A 21,543-nucleotide genomic window follows, 5' to 3' on the forward strand; every position below is an offset into this window, starting at 1 on the left:
ATTTCAATGATGGATTCTTACAGGAAATTGTATTATAAACAATGAAGCTCTTTGAGGTTTTTCAATTTTCCGCACCGTTCACACACAAATTATCAAAAATTGTTTGTTGTTTTTTAGCAATTTACAGCTTCAGGATTAATCGGATCATAACATTTTCAGGATGAATTCAACTCAAAATTTATTTTCTATCAGAATCTGTTAAAAAAGTATTACCCCTCTTTATTTCGATTATATCGATACCTAAATCAGTTCTACCTATTGTAGTATTCAAGTTTAAAAAGTGCGGTAATTACTATAAAGTGTATTGTGGTTTTATTACTTTAAGTTTCAAAGATTTTACTTAATAATAAATAAATAATCAGTTAATTATCTCAAATTATTGTTTTATTTATTGTTGCTACACTTATTTATTGTTGTTACACTCTTGTGATTCGTAAAATACTTGCTGAGCTCAGCAGTTCGTTGTGATAGACCCAAAGTTGTATTGGCCTTATATTTTCAAATGGAGTAAATCTTAATGGCCAAAACATTTAAGCCCAGCCCTTTCGAAAATATAATCAAGAAATATACCCTTTGTAGTATATGGTAGTTGCTCCTTGTTGCTAAATTTGATTTGGATTATGCTATCAGATTTAAATTTCACTCTTAATTCGAAATCAATGTTTTAGTGATGGAAAAATTATTAACAGTCCCTTTCTGCAGTGTGGATGTAGTGTTATATTGTGTATATACTGTAATGAGAAACACAGCTGTAAATTCCATCACCAGGCTGTCAAATTTGACAGCTATGAAGACAACAAATCAATTAGTTTTATTAATCAACTTTCTGCATTAATGTCAACAAACCCGTCTGAAAAAGGTAATAAAACTAAATGTTATCATAACAATTTCGAGTTATGGAAAAGATATGAGTAACTCTAAGGGTAATCAATGTATATTGTAATATCTCTAAATGAAATCTTTGGCCTTTAAGATTTCAGATACAAGAAATTCACTTACTTTAGAAAACTTTTATTTTTCCATTGATAAAATGATTATTTTACAATTTCTTTCATACGTGATAACTTGAAACGTTTATAATCACTTACTGAATTATTTATATTCAATGAATGAGTGTATACTTGATGATGGATGAATCTATATTTAGTGATTTGTGAATTAAGGAATATTTTTGTAATTTTCTGATTCATTTTTAGACAATTAAAATTTGTATTTGCTAGATGTCAGATAGTAGAAATTTACTCACTTCAGAGAGCTTTTATTTTTCAAAAATTGAAATTCCTACTTACTGTTACTGTTTTAATTGTATCACAGCCGTCAACTTGCTCTCATTTTGAGATCAAGATGAATAAACCTCCCATTTGGATCCTTATCGAGGGAGGTTGGACCTATATCAACTTTTTGTATTTTTTATAAAAGGGTTTTGAATTCCTGCCCCAGCAGCTTATTTAATACACTAATACCTAAAATTTAATTGATATTTACAAGATCCAAGATCATCTGATCAACATCATCAAGCATGCATGTTTGTTTGGTTTGACAAAGTAATATCTTAGCCATAATTTTATAAATATTATTACTGCTGCGGATTACCTTCAACCTAAAGTTATTTGCTTGGAAGGAAATCGTCCAAGGAATTGGCAGTTTCTGTGAGGTACCTAAACCATAACATTTTCTCAGGTATATGCTTCATATCGTTTCTGTGTGGTTGACATATTGTTTAGATTTTAAGTGGTGAAATCAACAATATTGTTCATAACATGAACTATAGTTTAAATGTGATATATAGATACTTTAATGATGAGATACTGACTTAGTTTCATGTTAAGTGGGTACACACTGTAAGATTTTGCTAGATGATTGGCATAGAACTGTACTGAAGGGTGAGCATATGAGGGTAGTTACGTAGCTTAGGGCTCAGTTGCTCTGTGCAGACAGGACATGAAATGCATTGTCGTAGATTAGGTAAGTGAGATACAAAAGAATTTTCAACTGCTCCTGGCCTAATTAGGCAAAATTAAGGACTTGATGAATTAAAAATGACTGCCCCTTTAGAACCTAACTACGTATATTTAAATTGAAATACCATTAATTTTTTTATATTAAGTGAGTGTTTATTAATTGTTACTTTTTATTACAGATAAAGAGAAAAAGGGTTTGCTAGAAAGTTCTTGTTCAACCTCTTTACCTGGTATGTTTGAAAATATTGCTTAAAAAATTATTATTTTTATTTATATATTTTTCATTTAATGAGATGATTGATTCAGAATAATATAAAATACTATGCACTATGTATCCAACATTCTCAATACCATTTGTACGCAGATGATTTCCAAATTTACCTTTCCTTCCCACCTTCTCACCTATTAGTTGCTACAAAGAAGATCCAAGAAGACTTGAATAGAATTAGTCAGTAGGCACAAGAAAACAAGCTTAAGTTGAATACAGAGAAGACTAAAGCAATCGTAATAGGATCCAATCACCTCCTGAAAACTATTCCTCTTATTCCAACCTTATTCCGAAACAACAATCCAATACAATTCCATCCATACGTTAAAAACCTTGGTGTCACTATAGACCAAACTCTCTCCTGGAAAAACCATGTCTTCGATATTTCCCGTCGTACCTATTCCACCCTGAAGCGTTTAAATTATCTTCGTCACCTACTTCCTTTTGAAACCCGCAGGCTCCTGGTTACTTCCTTATTATTCCCCCACTTTGACTATTGCTGTGTGGTTTACAGGGGTGTCTCTGGGTATCTCGAAGCAAAACGCTCGAAGCAAACGGTTAAATAATTGCTTTGTACAATTCATTTTTGGGGTCCCCAGGGACGCCTCTGTCACCCGATTTTATGAAGAGTTAAAGTGGCTTTACCCCTCCTTCCGTCGCAAATATTTCCTTGCTTCCTTTCTCTATCAAGTTATCCAATCCTGCCGTCCATCGTACTTCTCAGATATCCTTCAATTTAAGTCCTCAGTGCATTCCCACAATACCCACTCACGGCCCTCAGACTTATATGTAACTGCCCATTGAACCGCATCCTTTGGTAGATCTTTCCTCATCTGTTCCTCTTCCCTATCGAATTCTATTCCCTCCTTTATTCGTTCGTAGTTCTTACACCCTTCCAATCTTCAAATCCCGTATCTTCAACTACCTTCTGTCCACCCAATTCCAGAAGAATAATAATTGAAAGCTTCAAAAAAGCTTTATATATTTTCTGTCTTAGATCTTCATTTATAATTGTAAATATGTACACCTGCAGAAATTATATCTTTTCATTTATTACTTTTTAGTTTAATTGTATTTGATTTTTTATCATTTTTTTAAAAAATTTATTATCAGAAGTCTTCTTATGTTTTATGATGTGACAAGTGGTTTCATTTTATTTGTTTTATCATTATTTTATATATTTTGTTAATTATGGTTGTTTAATTGTATATTTTTAAATTCACTGTATTATTTTATTTTATGACATCTTGTAATTTCATCTCTATTTTGTAATTTACTCTAAGGCTCTAAAGCCTAATTTTGACGCCTGTAAATTATTCTAAAGGGATCAATCCCGGAATAAATAAAGATTATTATTATTATGTGTAAAATTATATTTTTTGTTTATTAGAAGATGTTATTAATATAAAAGAGTCAACAGTCAATAAGAGAAGTAGATTAATTGTTTCTATACAATTGGAATATTCCAAACACAAAGACTAGTGAATTGTTTACTGGATATTAGAGAAATAAAACTTTTGATTGGAGTCTTCCAATTGTATTCGAACAATTTGAATATGTCATTTATTTACTTGAGGAAAAGATGGTCAGTGGAGAATCCAAATAAATAAAACTTATTAGTGCCAACATTTCAGTCAGAGTGTATGACCTTCATCGGGACTAAGTACAAAACAAGATAACTGACATAATGAATAAAAAAAAGTACAACAAGAAGATTAAAAATAATTTATGGTCAAAAGTAGTATGGGAAAAAATGTTTAGTATAATAATTGTTATCTATTTACATATTATTTATAGATTTTTTTGTGTATTATTGATACAAAATGCACTGTAGTATTGCTGTTTCTTCGGACATTATATTATGTATGTTGTTATTCTTGAGGAATATTGTGTGCTAGAATTAAGCTCTCTTTCTACTCTACTGTGGTTTCAAAAATTGTCTATAATTAAATTATTTATTTTCGATTAATTCCTTAAGAGAAACAATCAAGTTAGAATTTATGATCTATTTCTAACTACAATTTTTAAAAAAACTCTTACTTTCTGGACATGCCTTGTATATTTCTGAAATGGTTCTTTTGATTTAGCTGAAATTTGGAGGAAAGTTGAGAAGTAGTATAAACATGGTCTAATATAAGTTTAATCCAATTTTATGTCCTACTTTTGCATATCTATGTGAAAAAGTAATTTCCTAAAAATGGCTTGTCCTTTAAATTTTTTCTAAGATGATAGTTGATCTTGAAATATAGACTTTTCATTTCCAGCGGAAAGATAATATACATTAAACGCAATTTTTAGAAAATAAAATAAAGGGCTATAGGGGAAAAAAAAATGAAACGATAGTGACTTTATGTGTTTGGCAGACGTTTGTTTTTAGTAATAATTAAAGTAGTTGTAAATTAACTTATTTTTTTAAATATACACTTACCTACATTTCAAAGAAAAGTGCGATATAATGTCTCTGAGAATATTTGGACTGGAGAATGGAGTAGAGCACGGAGTGGAGGGACAAGCATAAATATTGCAAATTAAAAAAGTGATCACCCTGAAGTGCTGTAATAAAGGTTTCTTTATTCTTACAAAACAAATTAGTTTTACCAAACCTGTACAATATACCATTACCAAACCTATACAATATATCATTACCAAACCTATACAGTATACCATTATTTACCCATAGTAATTTTAGAGAAAAATAACTACTATTGTATTTACAATACCGCCCATCCATTCAACTTTAAGTAGTGCTTTTTATTTCCATCTACAATTATCCTATTTTTTTTTTACTTCTTTATTATTATAATTTATCAAACATAAAAAAATTATTTTGTTTATCATGTATTTTTAAATTATTGACTAATATATTCAAATTAATACTAACCTTACAAAGTAAACCAAGTGAATGTACTATGTGAAGTTAATACTAAAATGAAAATAATGAACCATTATTGATTTCTTTAATTATTTAAAGATTTGATAAGTTAGATTAAATTCAATAGAGTAATAAAAAATAAATATATTCTCTTTAAAAGGATCTGATTTTAAAAATAAAATTCTAATTATTGTTTTCAATCAAGCTTACGATTACTTTAAGGAAGTAAAAATAATGTTCAATGTTTTTTTTTTATGAAACAATAATATTGATAATTACTTTTGTATTATGAATCTGTTTGTTTTATATTATCTGGCTTTACGGATTATTCCTTTTAAGTATGAGGTATACTATTCCAAAACCAGCCAAATCCATTTTGTGATTTTTATTATTCTATTAGATCTTCTATGATTTAACTAGTTTGAAAAGAAGTCCTTTCACCACATGATAATTTAGTGCGAAAACTGTTAGAAGAAAAAAAAAATTGAAAAGATTTGAAATTCTATGTCACGTAAGACTTGTTAGAAGTGTTATTAAATATCAATAATTTATATTATGTTTGGATTCATTTTTTGTTGTTTTATAAAGTTCACTTCCAGACTTAAATAAGCCATAGATTTCACTATATTTAATTTTGATGACTCATTTTCACTATTTTATTTATATTTCTTAATTTTTTTTATTTAGATCTTGATGATCTTATGGTCGATGAAACCGTTAACAGTGAACTATCATTTTCTCAATTATTTGATGATAATTGCTCCAGAAATGAAAAGCCCAGAAACAGTATTAGCAGTATTAAGAGGGAGTCTAGTAAGTTATTTTAATGTATGTATTTTGTTTTTTGATTTTCATATTAGATTCCTACCTATATTTGTTAATTTGTTATAGTTTCTCCAAGAATAAGCTATACTCTCAAAAGAAAGCTATATCTAAGTGATTCAGAAGATGATGAAAGCTTTAATAAAAGTGAATCGACTTTATCAAAAAGATTGTCAGATTGTAGTTCAGTCAGCAAGAAAAAAATTGCCAAGAAAATTAAGTTCAGTAATAAAAGTCGAAATAGCAGTATTTTTTCAACGATTGGTTCTGATTCCGAATCTGTCAATTCTGAGAGGCAAACCCCTGTCAGGAAAAGTAAAAACAGAAAAAATAGACATTCTGTACCGGCAGGTATATCTTTAGGTGTTTCCAGTTCATCCCAAAATAGAGTTTCATCACCTGTTCCTGAATCTTGTCTGACAGTTCAGGAAAATATTTTATTTCTGGAGGATAAAACTCATGTTAAAAATAATTTTGATACAGAAAATAATTCAAGCTGTTTCCATGAATTCAATGAGAAGAAAAACATCAAAAATGCAGCAAGTCCGGTTCTAAATATGTTAGATGACAATATTTCATCACAATTCAAACTGTGTGCAAATAGTATTGACAGAGCCTTTGAAAACAACAGTTTGGAGGAGAATATAAATGGGCTTAAAATGTGCTCTCCTTGCAAGCTAGATGATAATGAAATCACTAAATCTGACCTGGTAAACGATATTAATGGTATAAACCAAGTCATAAAACAAGAAGATTTAAAACCGAAGGTCTACTCAAATAGTTTAAAAAAGCATAGAAGCTCTATCAAGAATAATAAAGAATCTAAGCGTCACAGGAATAAAACTGATAAGGAAAAGAAGTATAGAGATAATGATACATTAAATTGTAATGAAAAAGATTTTGATGGCTTTGAACAATATGATATCAATGGCAGTGTATTAAATTACATGCTTTATAACTTGACGATGCCATTTAATAAAAGTGATGAAAAGATGTTACCCATTCATTACAAAGGAAAAACATTTATTATTCATTTGTAAGTAGTAGTGTTTTTTTTTTTTCGTTTTTAAACTAGGTTTTTGTCTTTTATTTTAATTTTCATGAATTATCAATTAGTATATTTACATGCTTAGTATTTTTTTAACTGCTATAAAACTAGTCATTTTTTATTTCAGCTACTAACACTCCTTAATATGTTTCTAGATGTTTTATAAGTGTTGGAGGTTTATTAAAAAAATTAATTTTGGCAATAGATAATCTTATTTATTATAAAATAATAATAATAAGCCCTTGATGGTACATGGCTTAAAAGATATAATGTTGGCATTTGTACTCGAGGAGGTCTGTTTATTTTAAACGATTTTTCGTAACCTTAATTTAGGTTTCTTAGATTGATCAGCTACATATTTAATCTTGTGGCTTCTCAGTTTTTCTATAGGGGACACTATTCCAAGCCTTAATTCCTTTTAAAAAAATTCATAAGAATCCTGGGATTTGAAATCATGTCTCCAAGGTTAATAGCTGTGATGCCAGAGATTAAACAATATAACAACCTTGACGAATAAGATCCTAATGTTAATGTCTTATGATTCTTGAAGCTTATCAAAGTCATTTGTTTTCCCTTGGTTAATAGTGTTAATATAAACTGTAAGATTATTAGTTGATGGTATGCAATTGAAGGAAGATGGTAAAAAAAGTTACTCAAAAGTAGCAGAACAAACTATTTGTTAGAAACTTAAACTGAGTTTATTGCCTACCCGTAGTGGCTTAGTCCTGTTGAAGACAACCTGCAACTTGAGTCGAAAAGTAGCTGTCAAAAATAAATAGTTTTTTTGTGCTATTTCTAATTCTAAGTTTTTGATTACCACCCAGACTATCTTCCCTCTGTTAATATAAATATGACTTTTTTTTTATGTTGTTAGGCTTTTTAATTTTTTTTCTTTATTTGTTTTACTTAAAATTATCTTATATTACAGATTTTTCCCCATCTAAAATTTTAGGCTGAAAAACAGAATTTTTTACCTAATTCTTGAATAGTCAGAAACAAATAAATAATTTGTATATGCAGTTGTATTCTTTCAAAGACCTCAGTTGTTGTTTTATAATTTAATATGTTGTAATATATAAACCTTTAAATAATGATTTAATAGTTGACCATTGGTTATTATTATTATTATTGGCGCGACAGACCGTGGAGGTCCAAGGCCTCGCACGATGTACTTAGGAAATACATCATGCGTTTCATGACGTTTTCATAGGGTGAGTTTGTCACTCCCATGCCTATTTTTCTGAGTGCCACCCATTGGCTAACTGGCCTCACAAATTTCTGGGGGGAGGCTGTGAGTAAGTATTGTATAATTATATGCTTGAAAAAATCTCAGATAAGGCTGGGGACTCAAACTCATAACCTTTGGGTTGGCAGACAGGCTCGTTACCATCACATCTGACCGTTGGTTATACATGAGAAGGGGATGATCGGGGGTGTGGTTAGTGAAGAAATACGTTAATAATAAGAACACAAATAAGTTTTTATTGACCGCACCCCTCAACCATCTTCTCCTCATAAAGTTTAAAAGTTTTGAAGTTATTTCAGGATTTACCAGTCCAGGAGTAGTAACAGTAAATGTCAATCAGTGTTACAAAGTAGGCAATTTAGACACCTTTCCATTAAGGTATTGTTTTCAGTCATTGTAAATGAGAATATTGTTTTAGGCTTAAGAAAAGATTTTCCACTGATAACTATATGTTACTTTATCTAGATCAGGTTACTGAGAAAACAAGTACATATATACTTATAACAGAGAAAGGAACTAAAAATATTTATGCTATAGTAATGTAAGTTTTTCTTACAAGTTTAAAATATACCCTGTTCATTACAACTTTATTTATATAACTTTAATATAAAGTCATCAAACTGAAGACCCTTTTTATGAAATCATTTTTTTTTTCTTTTTTAGTTATTCATCTTTTTGTTATTCCACAAAAATTTCAGATATTATTCAGTTAATCAAATATCTTTGTAATGTACTCATCATGTGTTCGAAACAGGCAACCACTTATTTCCATTATCATTTTGATTTCTGAATTTCTTTTTAAAACTTTAATGTATTTATTTAACTTATATTTCTTTAATTATTAGAATTTTTTTTTGAGGAATTAATTATTATTTTATTATTGTTTTCCTCTTCTCTTTTAATTATATATTTTTATTTAATCTTCATTAAATGAAATATAAAGAACTTGGCCAATAATTGCTATATGTAATTTTTAACTATGAACCTCATAGATCAATTAATAATTATTTTAAATATTGGTTTTATTTCAGAACAGATAAGTTTGATGCTGAATCTAATGACAATGTGTATCATTATATCCTCAAACCGTAAGTAATTCCTTAAACTCTTATATCTTTAAATTAAATTGTTTGAAATAGTTGTGTTTTTCGAACATTTTGGTTATAGCATTTTAACAATTTTTGATGAAACTACTGATTCATTGTTTCACATATACATACATCTGTAGTCTCACATTTAGATTTTGCTATTAAAATTGAATAAGGTAGATAAAAAATATCAGTATTAATTTTCTCTTCAAAAAATATTTTAATAGCAGATTGCTATACCGTCTATGAATTAAATAAAAATTGTTGTTTCTTCTAATTTGAAAGTTCATGTATTGTTGGTTCAAAATTAAGATTTTGAAGTATGTTTACTTTAACTTACCTATATATGGAATATATAGTTGAAAAAGTATTGCGATTGTGTAAAATTTTTAATTCAAGTTCTCAAAAGAAATACTCGTGGTAGGCTTAGCTCAAAAACAAAAAGCAGTACGAAACTGAAATTACATATTTAAGGCGAGTACATGCCTGGGATCTGACAGGTCTAATGTCGGATTGGTCTTTTCCTCATAAAAATAGTTTAGACAGGGCATAAATGTGAATTTTTCATAACATCTTCCTTTGAAGTACCTTTAATTTTGTTTGTTTTAAAAAATATACAGTGCTAATTATTAGAAATATTAAACAATGTGTAAATACAAAATATTAAAGATGAAAGGAATATGGTCCGGGTGCGGTCAAATAAACTCAAATAGTAGAATTATACTATTTGAGTTTATTTGACCGCACCTGGACCATATTCCTTTCATCTTTACACATGGTCAATCAATAATCTTCCAAAATATTAAAGAATTTTATGAATAACTAAAGAAGAAAAAATATGAAAAATAGAGACTTCCGATTCAAACAGTATTGTTCGATCTTTCCGGATTCCATTACAGCTTTGTTATCTTTAGTTAAACTGTTGTATTTTTAGAAGGTACAAAAATTAAAATATTCGTTATACACACCTCGAAACACTAAAATATGAATTTTTATAGCCACAAAAAAAAAAATTGTTCATAATTTTCACTGGTCTTTAGATTGTGTGATGCGCGCATAGCACCTAATTTTTACTACTGTGAGAATTTTCATACTGTCTTTTAAAGGCTAACATAATTCTTGAAATTTTATTCTGTTTTGGCAATTATCCAGTGTCAAACAATTTTTCTGTAAAAATTATGCAGTCACAATATAATGCAGTGTAAAGTGGATCGTCTCAGTTCATGTAACATTTTGAAAACTTGTACTTTTTGAACAAGTTAATTGATTCTTTGTAATTTATTTTTAATGAAATAATTGGGATTGATTTTAATTTGAAAAAAAAAATAATGTCTAATTACAAGCATCTTCTCAAAATGAAAACAAATTTTTGAAGGTAATTACCCTTATTAGCACTTTTCTTTCAAAGCTTGAAGGGACTGCTTAGGCCGTTGGCCCTCACTTAAGTGGTCTGAGGTTCGAAACAGGTAATTTCATTTCTGTAGAAAATGGATAGCCAAAAATATGAGAGGCATGGACGTCCTAGCACTGTTGATGCGAAGCTACTGACTCCCGTGTAAGTATAGGAGAAACATAACAAAGACAGGCGAAAACAATCAAAGTTCACCCGACCTGCTAATGCTGATGTTTCCCTGTTTTACTTTAACAGTAAAAATAGTTCCCATTCTTCAATTCCACTTATAACTTTACAATAAAAAAAATAAAAATAGGCTTTGTTTTAAATGTAATTTAATTAATTTACAATGAAATTAATAAAATATAAAGATGACTTAACGGCCTTAACAGTAAATTAAATATTAACTCATAATGTGATAGCGGTAATTTGTATGGTTTGTCAAAGTTAATGTAAGAAATAAGATTGACATTTCAGGCAGAGCGTTAATTACTATATCAACTGATTGAAATGGGAACAAATCTGTTATCTACCTAACCCAGAGAAGTCTGTGGATAACTAAGCTCGAAATTGAACCAACCCACCCCAAAAAGGGCCATTTCCCTCAGAAAATTTTTGGAAATTAGCTAGCTCAAAAGTGCTTTCACATTTATTTGTTAAAAATTTTCAGCTAACAATTAAAGATCAGGAAAGATAATTTAAAAAAATAGTATCAGACCCTCCAAGGCTCTCAGAGCCCTGTTGGAAACAGTGATCTAAACTAACTTGGTGCTTGTCGTTCCTTCTTAAGTATATTTCTAGTATTCTGCATGAAGCGTATTCAAGTCAGTAGAGTATATTTTGTTGATTCATTCTTATGTAGTAATTTTTGGATGTTATTTCAAAAACTTTCAGTCTGAGAAATACAAGGAGGTAGGAATGAGGTTAAGTAAGACATATCATTTTAACTGGACTACGATCTTTATTTATTCTTAAATACTACTTAAATAAACTGGTTTGAAAAAATAAAAATAATAAACTACATTATCTCAAAATATTTCTAAATAGCTAGGAGCTAAGCTTTTCATTATTACTGATACTCATTTTTCTTTTTCAGCTTTAAAACTTCTGTAAATAATTTTGTTCAGACGGAACCACAGATGAGGTAAGTTTATTTTTTCTTTTGAAATAAGCTTATATGATCCTACTAATTTAAGATTTCTGATTTTTAAATGTTAGAATTATATATTTTTTTAATTAATAAAGATACCTTAGTTTATGTTTGGTGATTCACATCGGATTATACCTCAATGATGCTAGTATATGAATAATTTTATTTTGTTTTTTAGAGCAGAATCCATTGGAATTACGCAGACTGATGATTGTGGTACAGCTGATGCCTGTGTTGGGTTAGTTATGATTTTGTTTAATTTTTGATTCGTAAAAAATTTATCTTTTACAATTGCTTTATAGTCCATGGTACACAAAATTCTACTCCAGACATTGCGAGTGATTGACAATTGACCAAAATTGGCCTCGCGATCGACCGGTCGATTGACTTGTTGATCACCCCTGACCTAGAATGTCATTCTCGGCATTTTACACATTGGCCTAGCAGATAACAGATTCAGATGAGGAATGATGACTATTACCATCACACATTTCAGAGCTTTGTACCTTGGCTCTGAAGAAATTGAGCCGAAGTTGGGTAGTGTGTGTTGGTAACGGATTCTTAAGACAATAATTGAAATTATTTCCACTCAAAAGAATAGGTCTGCTACCATTGCTCCAGTCTGATAGTTAGCCAATGCTTTAATTCCCATGAACTGAGGTGCAAAGTTCTGAGAAATGCATTTTTCTGGTTGGGATCATTAACGGTCATGTTTTCTCACCTAATCATCCAGCTAAGCCAAGGCTCGAAATTGTGAGCTTGACAATCTCGGTCTTTAGGAAATATTGTTGCCTTTTAAACTCAATAGATCTATCCAGTTACCTAGAAATTTTTCATTTCCTGGGTTCATAAATAAAAACTGCTTGGTCATTACTAGTTCCTAACTCCCAAAACTATGATTATTGTGTATTGGATTTCATGATGAGATAAATGCATTGGAAGAAAAAGTATTCAATTCTATGCTGGTTTAATGGTACTTGGCCATATATATATATACATTTACATTCCCATTGCAAAATACTGAATGGTATTTCTCTATTAGTTGCCAATCTTCATCTTAATATATAAGTTTATATCATTATTTTTAAATCAATACACATTGATAGATTGATTTTTTATTGTTAAATAATTTTAACTACTGGTTTACAGCCAAGATGCAGAAGAAACTTGTTTTATTGAAACTGATAGTTACCAATCGATGGATATTGGTGTGGGGTAAGTTCTTTTATTTTTTATATAAATTATTCATTATACAGTTATTTCTGCATGAATCTAATAATAAATTTATTGCTTAGTAAAGTTCACCTAAAAATAGATCATTTGATTCTTTCTAGGTTAAATAATTATTGGCCAAATAAATATATGCAGATTTCATGAGGTTTCACTTGTAACTGCTTAATCCAATCATTAGTTTTTTTTCTTAAGAACAATATCATTTTTTTGAAGTAGATTTTCTGTATTTTTATTATTATTAAAAAATTTAAACTGCTTACAGCCAAGATGGAAAAAAAATTGGTTTCGTTCAAACTGATAGTTGCCAATTGATGGATGCATGCGTGGGGTAAGTTTTTTTTTTTAATTATTCACTAAGCAGTTATTTCTACATGAATCTATTAATTAATTTATTGCTTAATAAAGTTCACCTGAAAAGAAATCATTTGATCCTTTCTTTGTTAAATAATATTTTGCCATATGAATACATTTAGATTTCACTTGTAACTGCTAAATTCAATCTTTTGTTTTTTATTTTTATTAATAAATTCAAACTACTTGTTTACAGCCGAGATGGTGAAAAAACTTGTTTTGTACAAACTGATAGGTACCAAGTATTGGACGCATGTGTGGGGTAAGTTTTTTTTTTTTCAATTTGTTGATTATATTGGTATTTTCTTATGATTCTATTTATAAGTTTATAATTTAATTAAGTTCACCTGAAATTAAATTATTTTTTGCTAACTATTTAACCACTCCAGCCACTTATATAAGGGCAATGAATTCCTTGTTCCTACTTCTCTAGCCGCATTTGTGCGGATTGTGTTTGGAGTTGTGAAATTGAAGCAATATATTGATATAACAATGTTTTTCAATAATATATCGTCGCTCACAGTAGCTTACAATGATATTTTTTTATTTTAATCACCAATTTATTATTTTTTTTATATGATTGCTAATTACTTATTTTATGATATTTGATGGTGAACATTAAATTGGTTATAATTACCGGGTTTTTGTGCAATTGTATCTTTTGTTTCCTAGCTTCAAATTCTGCCAAACCTTCACAGAAATTCGAATCATGGAAAAAACATTCAAATAATGCTAATCTTATATTGCACTAAATTACATGTTTTGGGGTTATTCTACAAATGTGCATGTTTTGGGGTTACTCCAAAAATTTGCACATTTTGAGTTTTTTTCTGCACAAAATTGCATGTTTTACTCTTTTTGGTATAAATTTTTATTTTTGTTACATGACATTTAATACTTCAACTAAATTTCTCGTATCAGACACATCTGGAGTATGTTTTGGGTAACTATGAATAAGTCTCACTAGAATACGTTTGTTCTGTCTTATTGTTTTAAACTTGGATCCCAGCCCACCTCTAGCCCTTTATTCTGTTGTCAAGTTTTGTTGTGACTAGTGGAAATTTCAATTTTTTTTTTTTTATATATTATATTTTATTACCTATGTACATTATTTTAAATAAAAATTGAACAAATAATCAATTGATTTGATCAATATGAGTATACTTTCATTTTCTGCCAATGTCCTGTGCTCACAAAATAAAATAATAACCTCTCTCAGTGTCGTCCAATTTCAATATAACTACAACTGTTAGAATGCTGAATTCCCGTTTTTCTGACCCATATTAATTTCTTTTAGATTTTATGCCTTTATATGTGAGAAAAAGCAGTTTCAAATAAAGAAAAATTTCTCTGACTTTTTATTTTATATCTCCGGTTCTAGTTTGTTTACAGAGGTGCAGTTTGTACCATTTCGTGCAGTTTTGATGGTTCTAAGCCTCTCTTAAGTTTCATGCAGATCAGTTGCATCATCTTGAGGTTATTTTATTTCAATTTTTGTGATATATATATATATATATATATATATATATATCGCAATGTTTTTCATATGAAAAAAATATTGAAGGCCCCAGTAAGGTGAACAATTTTATTTTACTATTACTATTAAAATTTGTACTCAAGAGTTTTATGAAGTGCGAAAAATGAATATCAATTTTATTTCTCCATAAAACTTTTCCTATATGGCTAGGTAGGTAGGTTAAATTTGTTTAATACTGTGCTCTTATTTTGGTATTATGGGTAATAATATACCTTTAAATTTGTTTTCGGATGTAGAATAACAAAAAATATTGTTAATTGTATGAAATGAGTAATAACAAAAACCAAAAATCTCTTGCTTATATAGTAGGCCAAAAAAAAATGTTTTTCATAAAAAGCTATTCATATTCATTTTTAGCATCCTCAAAAACCTTCAAATACAAATTTTCTAAAAAACAAAAAATATTTTACCTGATAGATTAAAACAAAATATATTTAGCAGAAATCTGGTTACATTATTTAACAATTCAGACCGACTGATATTGCGAAGTGGACAGGTAAATTTTTTTTTTCCCAAGCAAAGGCAGCAAATGAAAATAGGAAAAATTTCTGAAATTATTTTTAAAAAAAAATTCTTGGTTCTTAGGGACATTGGCAAGAACCCTTGGACACCTATCTAATATTTTTTGACCTAGTATCACCAAAAACAGTTTCATAGAAATCTTTGATCTCACATGCGTAGCCTTCCTTTGTTATTCAAATAAATACATTTAGACTTCAAAGGATTTCAATTGTAACTGCTAAATCCACTCATCAATTTTGTTTTATTTTTCTTAAAAACAATATAAACGTTTTAAAGTACTTTTTTGTGATTTTATCATTATTAATAAATTTTAACTACTGGTTTACAGCCGAGATGGTGAAAAAACTGGTTTCGTTCAAACTGATAGTTACCAAATGGTGGATGCATGTGTGGGGTAAGGTTTTTAATTTATTAATTCTACAATTATTTTTACATTAATCTATTAATAAATTTCAGTTACAGAGAAATAATTTAATTCTTTGTTGTTTCAATAATACTTTGCTATATAGTTAACATACATTTACATTACAAAAGTAATTACTGAACTCAATCATCAGTTTTTATTATTATTATTAATTTTATTTTATTTTTTAAACTTGATGTAATTTTTTTATAATACTCTTCTTTTCAATCTTTATTATCATTCACAAATTTCAAATTTTGATTTGCAGCCGAAATGGTGAAAAAACTAGTTTCATTCAAACTGATAGTTACCAAGTGGTGGATGCCTGTGTAGGGTAAGTTTTTCAGTTTATTTGTTTTATAATTATTTCCAAACTGTCCTCCTGTGTTCGATATTGGCTGTGGCAGTTATTATTTTATCTATTACATCAACTGTGGACCAACCTTATGGTCAGGATAGGTTCTTTAATTGGAAGAAAAATCTGGTGATTGAGCATGATCCTAATTAAATCACCATCTTGCACAACCGTTTATCTAGAAACACTACTTCCTTACAAAGTACTGACCCCTTGACTCTTCGCAATTACTTGCGGTTCAGGTATAGTTATTTCCTCATAAATCTATAGATTTTCATTTGTTGGAACAGTTATTTTTGCTTCCTCACTCTTAGAGGTTGGAGGGAAGCTTTTTATTCATGGAGGAAATAAAATGAAATGATAAAGTTTTTATCCCCAGAATCAGAAATTATCTAGTTTATTTTGAACAAATGTATTTTTCTATTTAGATTATTTTTATTATTTCATACAGTTATGGTGTATTATAAAGTTATCATAATCCATTATTTTATACTAAGTGTGCCCATCAGTTATACCTGCATTAAATTTGGATTATATTATTTTACTTGTTTCATTTTTTTTTTTTTTAATAATCCTAATCATAAAATATATTTGATCATTATATCATTATAATCATAAAATGGTTTGATTATAAATTCTTTATCCTTTTCCTTTAATAAATATTCTATAAAGTTAAAAAAATAAAGTTAGTGTAGTGTGGTTTAGTACCATACAGTGTGAAGTAGAACCTTCATAGTGTACTGTTGGAAACTTGAGGCCACTTCCACATACTAAGACCTGTAGTCTGAGTTGTATTGGTTCTGGCTATAAAGTGAAATATACGAACACATATTTCTATTTTGACTGGTTCACAGCTTAAAGGTCTAATTTTTTAATAAAGATATTTTAAGTAAATTCAGATGTCCTCTACCAAAACCATCTTCTCAAATAATATTCAATTAACAATTAATCACAGCATTATTAGAAATTTAAATTACATAAAATATTGATTTAATATATGTATATTGTAATAATTAAAAATTATTAAAGTAAAATAAATTGAAATTTGATATTTTTTGACTTACTTCTCAATATCTTAAAGATAGCTGGGTTCAAATGAAAAGCTTTAATATTTAACAGATAGGAGAATTTTATTTAAATTTTATAATATAATAGACTCTTTTCTCAGGGTGGGTTTCTAGGCAATCAGAAACAGACACTTTACTACTAATAACACTTAAACTTAATTAATATCTCTTCTTACAATTGTATTTAAATTTAGGCACAAAACTAACCAATTTTATAGGATCTTCTTTTGATGATTTTCTTTGTCTTCTTATTCAACAAACCAACACTTGCTGTGAACAATCTTTCAGCAAACAAACACTAATGAAACAAAACCTTGGTTCTTCAACTCACTTCTCATCCACTGAAGTGTGTTGTTTGGCGATCCAAACGAAGAATCCTTTTTTATTCGTGGGTGACTCTCTGATATCTCTTTTTTTCAAGATGTCCACCCTTGAGATGGACAAGAGATGATGAGGAAATATTATTCTCATCCAGGAAACATCATTCCCCGCCCGCGCCTAAGCAACGAATGAATGCCAAAAATCAAAACCTGTCTCAATGTTCCATGTAAACATTGATTATCATACAACAGTTTTGGATTTTTGCAAGACACAAACCGCCATCTTGAATTTGAACGATATCTTTTGTAACTGCATATTTTACTTAACAAAATTGGTTAGCTTGCTTTTAGGTTTAATACTACAAATAAACATGTTGAAATGACAAATCACATAAAACCTACTAATAATCATTTATATTTATAAAAAATAACTCTTTACTCATAAAAGAGGATATTATATTAAAAATAACGATTTACTCATAAAAGAGCATATTACAATATATATATTTGAAGATGGTAGTGGGTGCACTCATAAAATAACACAAATAAGTTTCAAGAAACTTAAATAGTGCCAACCTTTCGGCCAGAATTTGCAGCCTTCATCTGGAATCTAAGTCAATTGAAAACCTAAGTTTGACTTAGATTCCTGATCTGCTTTAAGTAGCCCTGATGAAGGCTGAAAATTCTGGCTAAAACGTTGGCACTATTTAAGTTTTTTGAAACTTATTTGTGTTTTTTTCTGAGTGAACCCGCAACCATCTTCTCTTCTTATAAATTATCCACTGTCAACTATCTTCTCATCTTATACATTATCAATTGTCAATTATTTTCTAATCATTTGCGTATTTTATAATTTTGATATGTATTTTTATTAGCTTATTTGTGGTCTTTATTGACTGCACCTCCAATACCATCTTGTATATTATCTGCTGTCGACAACTAATGCATCATTAGAAATTTAAATTGCATAATATAGTTATTTATTGGGCCGCCCGTAGCTCAGTGGTTAAGACACAGTCTTAACAATTTGACATCTATTGGCGGTACCGGTTCGAATCCGGACTTTTTTCATTGAGTGGCTGTCCCACAAAATGAAAAAATTGAAAAACCAACCATGGTTAGGCAGTATAGGACTCCAATGGGAGTCTTGGCTGGAAAAAAAAAATAGTTATTTATTTTATTTAAAACGCATTGATATAATTGTTCAATTTTTAGATACATATTTTTATTTTATTTATTTTTAATTTTAATTTTTTTTTTATTCATATAAATTAATGGCATTTCATTGTTTCTTTAATTTTTTGTAGAGAAAAGAGTGTGATAGGTGAATTTTGTTCATTAATTATAATACATATATTTAGGTATGTCCCTGGACCCATAAAAAATAAAAAAAATGAAAATACATTCGGAACTGATGTAGCTGTGCTTATTATTCTCAATTATTGACCCCGTCCCCGTGACGTCAATACTGTGGTTTTGATATTATCACCTCATAAATTCCCTAGATTTCACATTCCCTTCCCTTTAGCTGATTATCTCTCTTATTCAGAGAAGCCGTTCTGTTATCTGTATCTTATTTATCAATTGCAAATTGATATTCTTATCACTAATAATCTCGGTACCAAAACATGATGCTGCTTCAGTCTTGATGAATTCCTTTTTTACTGTTTTCATATGGGCTTGATATTCAAATTTGATATATCCTGAGATTCTAGGAATTTTGGTACTAAAAGAATTCTTCTATATGTTGTATATTGATGAGATGTTGGGAAAATTTTATTTTATTTCCTTTAACGGAAGGTAAGATTACCTTCATGTGTTTAAATTATTATTTAATTATATTTACACAATAGAGAAACCTTTAATTTTATTTAATATTTTTATTTGTTATATCTTATTGTGGGATTTCACTGTTTTCAAATTCTAAAATTAAGCTAATGTAGGTTTTAAATAATGTTATATGGTTAAAAAATTATGATCGTCTTTTAATATAATTTTTTCCTTCCTTCAGAGTGACCCTAATTTAACTTTTTAACTTACCTGTCCCTATGTATTAAGTAGTTTGTTAGTTAATATTTTTACAACTGTGTTAATCCATGAACTTTATTTTTTTTTCAAATTATCATAAGATATTATTATTCTGGATTAGATACTATTTATTACAAAATCAGTTGCTTGGTTTATTTATAGAAATTAAAAGTTAACATGATTTTTTTTTAATATAGAATTTTTTAAGAATTTATTCATTGCTATTACAATCGAGCTCATTATGGGGTTATGAGTAATTCTAGAACACTGATTTAAAAAATAAAAATTAAAACAAATATATGTAATATTCTTTTAATTTTTTACGACTTGGCTTCAAACAATCACATTACCACCCAAGCTCATAGGGTTTCCATCGTTTTAATCTTCTTACTATAAAATTAAGGTGAAGATGAATGGTCTTAGCATTTGAGTGCCCTTGATGTGTCTAGGTGATATTTATTTCATTGGTTTTTGTACTGTAGGTATTTAAATTGAGGGATATTTGATTTGATCTTATTAGTGAAATTAATATGCATATTGATTGATTCATTAAGTTTTGTTATCCATTTTGAGATCTATTTCTGTAAACTTACAATTGGTCCATAACGTCTTTCTCAACCTCCAGGATATCAGCGATACAGAGCATAAAGAGGATTGATTGGGCCTAGTACACTTCCCTGCAGAACACCGGGACATATTTCATATCCTGGAATATATATCTTCTTGTCTTATTCTGAAGTATCTGTTATATAAATAATACTCTTGACTTATTTTCTAGAGAGAGTTTTATAAAGCTTATAGAAAGTCCTTGGTGCCAACTAACTCATGTGTTATGTCCAAGAAGACTGCCGAGCATATTTTTCCTTCTTCAATTACTTTCTTAATTTGATCAATGATTCTATATACCAGATCAATGGTTGAGTGTTTCTGTCGAATTCCAAATTGATAATCAGGTATTAGGTTTCTTTCTTTGTTTAGAGAGATTAATCTCTGCAGCAACTTCTTGAAAATTGTTGACAATACCGGCAGCAATAATATAGGATAGTACAATGTCAACTCATGCAGTGGATATCCTGGTTTTGGAATGATGATGACTTATGCAACCTTCCACAAATGGAATATAGTATTTATTATTTTAGTTATTTTGATTGTGGCCATTTATGATAGTTCTTTAAAACTTGTTTTGTGATAAGATTATATCCAGATGCTTTCTTTGTATTGATGCATTTGATTGTATTTTGAACCCTCTTTGATGTGACTGGCAGAATTTTAATATTCATTTCTTCTAATGGTGCTTCCTTGATAAATTCTTCACTTTCATTCCGAGTGATCTGAGCAAGGAAGAGAGCAAAGAGTTACACATTGCTATGGTTATCTTTTATATATTTTTTTCAAGATCTTTGAGTGATACAGTTTACAATATTACCTCTCAGATTAAGTAATCTGTAAAGTAAAAGAAAAATTAACTCTAGTCTATGATACTATCTTTGGAATGCGTCCAATTCAAGAATTAGTCAATTTTTTTTTTTGTCAGTTGTGTAACTGTTTAAATATTTTTATTGTTTTTTTTTCGAATTATTTTACTATAAGCCAATTATTAATTAATTATTTTACTATAAACCAAAAAATAGGTGCCTAAGAATTAATTGGCAAGGTAGAGAAATGTTCTGTTCTGTGGAACAGAAGAACATGATATTTCTTGGTTGTGATATTCTATAGTATTGGGTTGTAAAACAAGTTCATAGCAATTTTTAATATTTCAATTTAATCCTCTATGTGTTTATAAAATCATGTTTACTTGGTCAATAATGTTTACATATTCTAAAAAAGGATTAGTTTAGGTGCTTTTATGCATCAGTTTCAACCAAGATTCCTTTTC

The 21,543-nt window shown here is 28.9% G+C and overlaps 1 protein-coding gene across 2 annotated transcripts in view; it reads left to right on the forward strand.

Annotated features, from left to right (window-relative positions):
• Positions 1-21,543, forward strand: part of LOC106688764 (uncharacterized) — a 43,212-nt gene continuing 21,669 nt past the window's right edge. Inside the window, exons 1-13 of one of the 2 annotated variants that reach the window (XM_014433383.2) lie at positions 1-585; positions 669-859; positions 2,141-2,191; positions 5,789-5,914; positions 5,993-6,959; positions 9,249-9,305; positions 11,795-11,842; positions 12,027-12,086; positions 12,998-13,063; positions 13,344-13,409; positions 13,629-13,694; positions 15,820-15,885; positions 16,163-16,228. In XM_014433383.2, the coding sequence (XP_014288869.2) occupies positions 518-585; positions 669-859; positions 2,141-2,191; positions 5,789-5,914; positions 5,993-6,959; positions 9,249-9,305; positions 11,795-11,842; positions 12,027-12,086; positions 12,998-13,063; positions 13,344-13,409; positions 13,629-13,694; positions 15,820-15,885; positions 16,163-16,228 (1,898 nt within the window). In that variant the 5' untranslated portion in view covers positions 1-517. The remainder of the gene's footprint in view (positions 586-668; positions 860-2,140; positions 2,192-5,788; positions 5,915-5,992; positions 6,960-9,248; positions 9,306-11,794; positions 11,843-12,026; positions 12,087-12,997; positions 13,064-13,343; positions 13,410-13,628; positions 13,695-15,819; positions 15,886-16,162; positions 16,229-21,543) is intronic. The other variant, XM_014433385.2, reaches the window with a different exon arrangement.

The sequence above is a fragment of the Halyomorpha halys genome, unplaced genomic scaffold (genome assembly GCF_000696795.3).
Source record: "Halyomorpha halys isolate HHAL.00 unplaced genomic scaffold, Hhal_1.1 Scaffold1196.1, whole genome shotgun sequence".
Taxonomy (NCBI): Eukaryota; Metazoa; Arthropoda; class Insecta; order Hemiptera; family Pentatomidae; genus Halyomorpha; species Halyomorpha halys.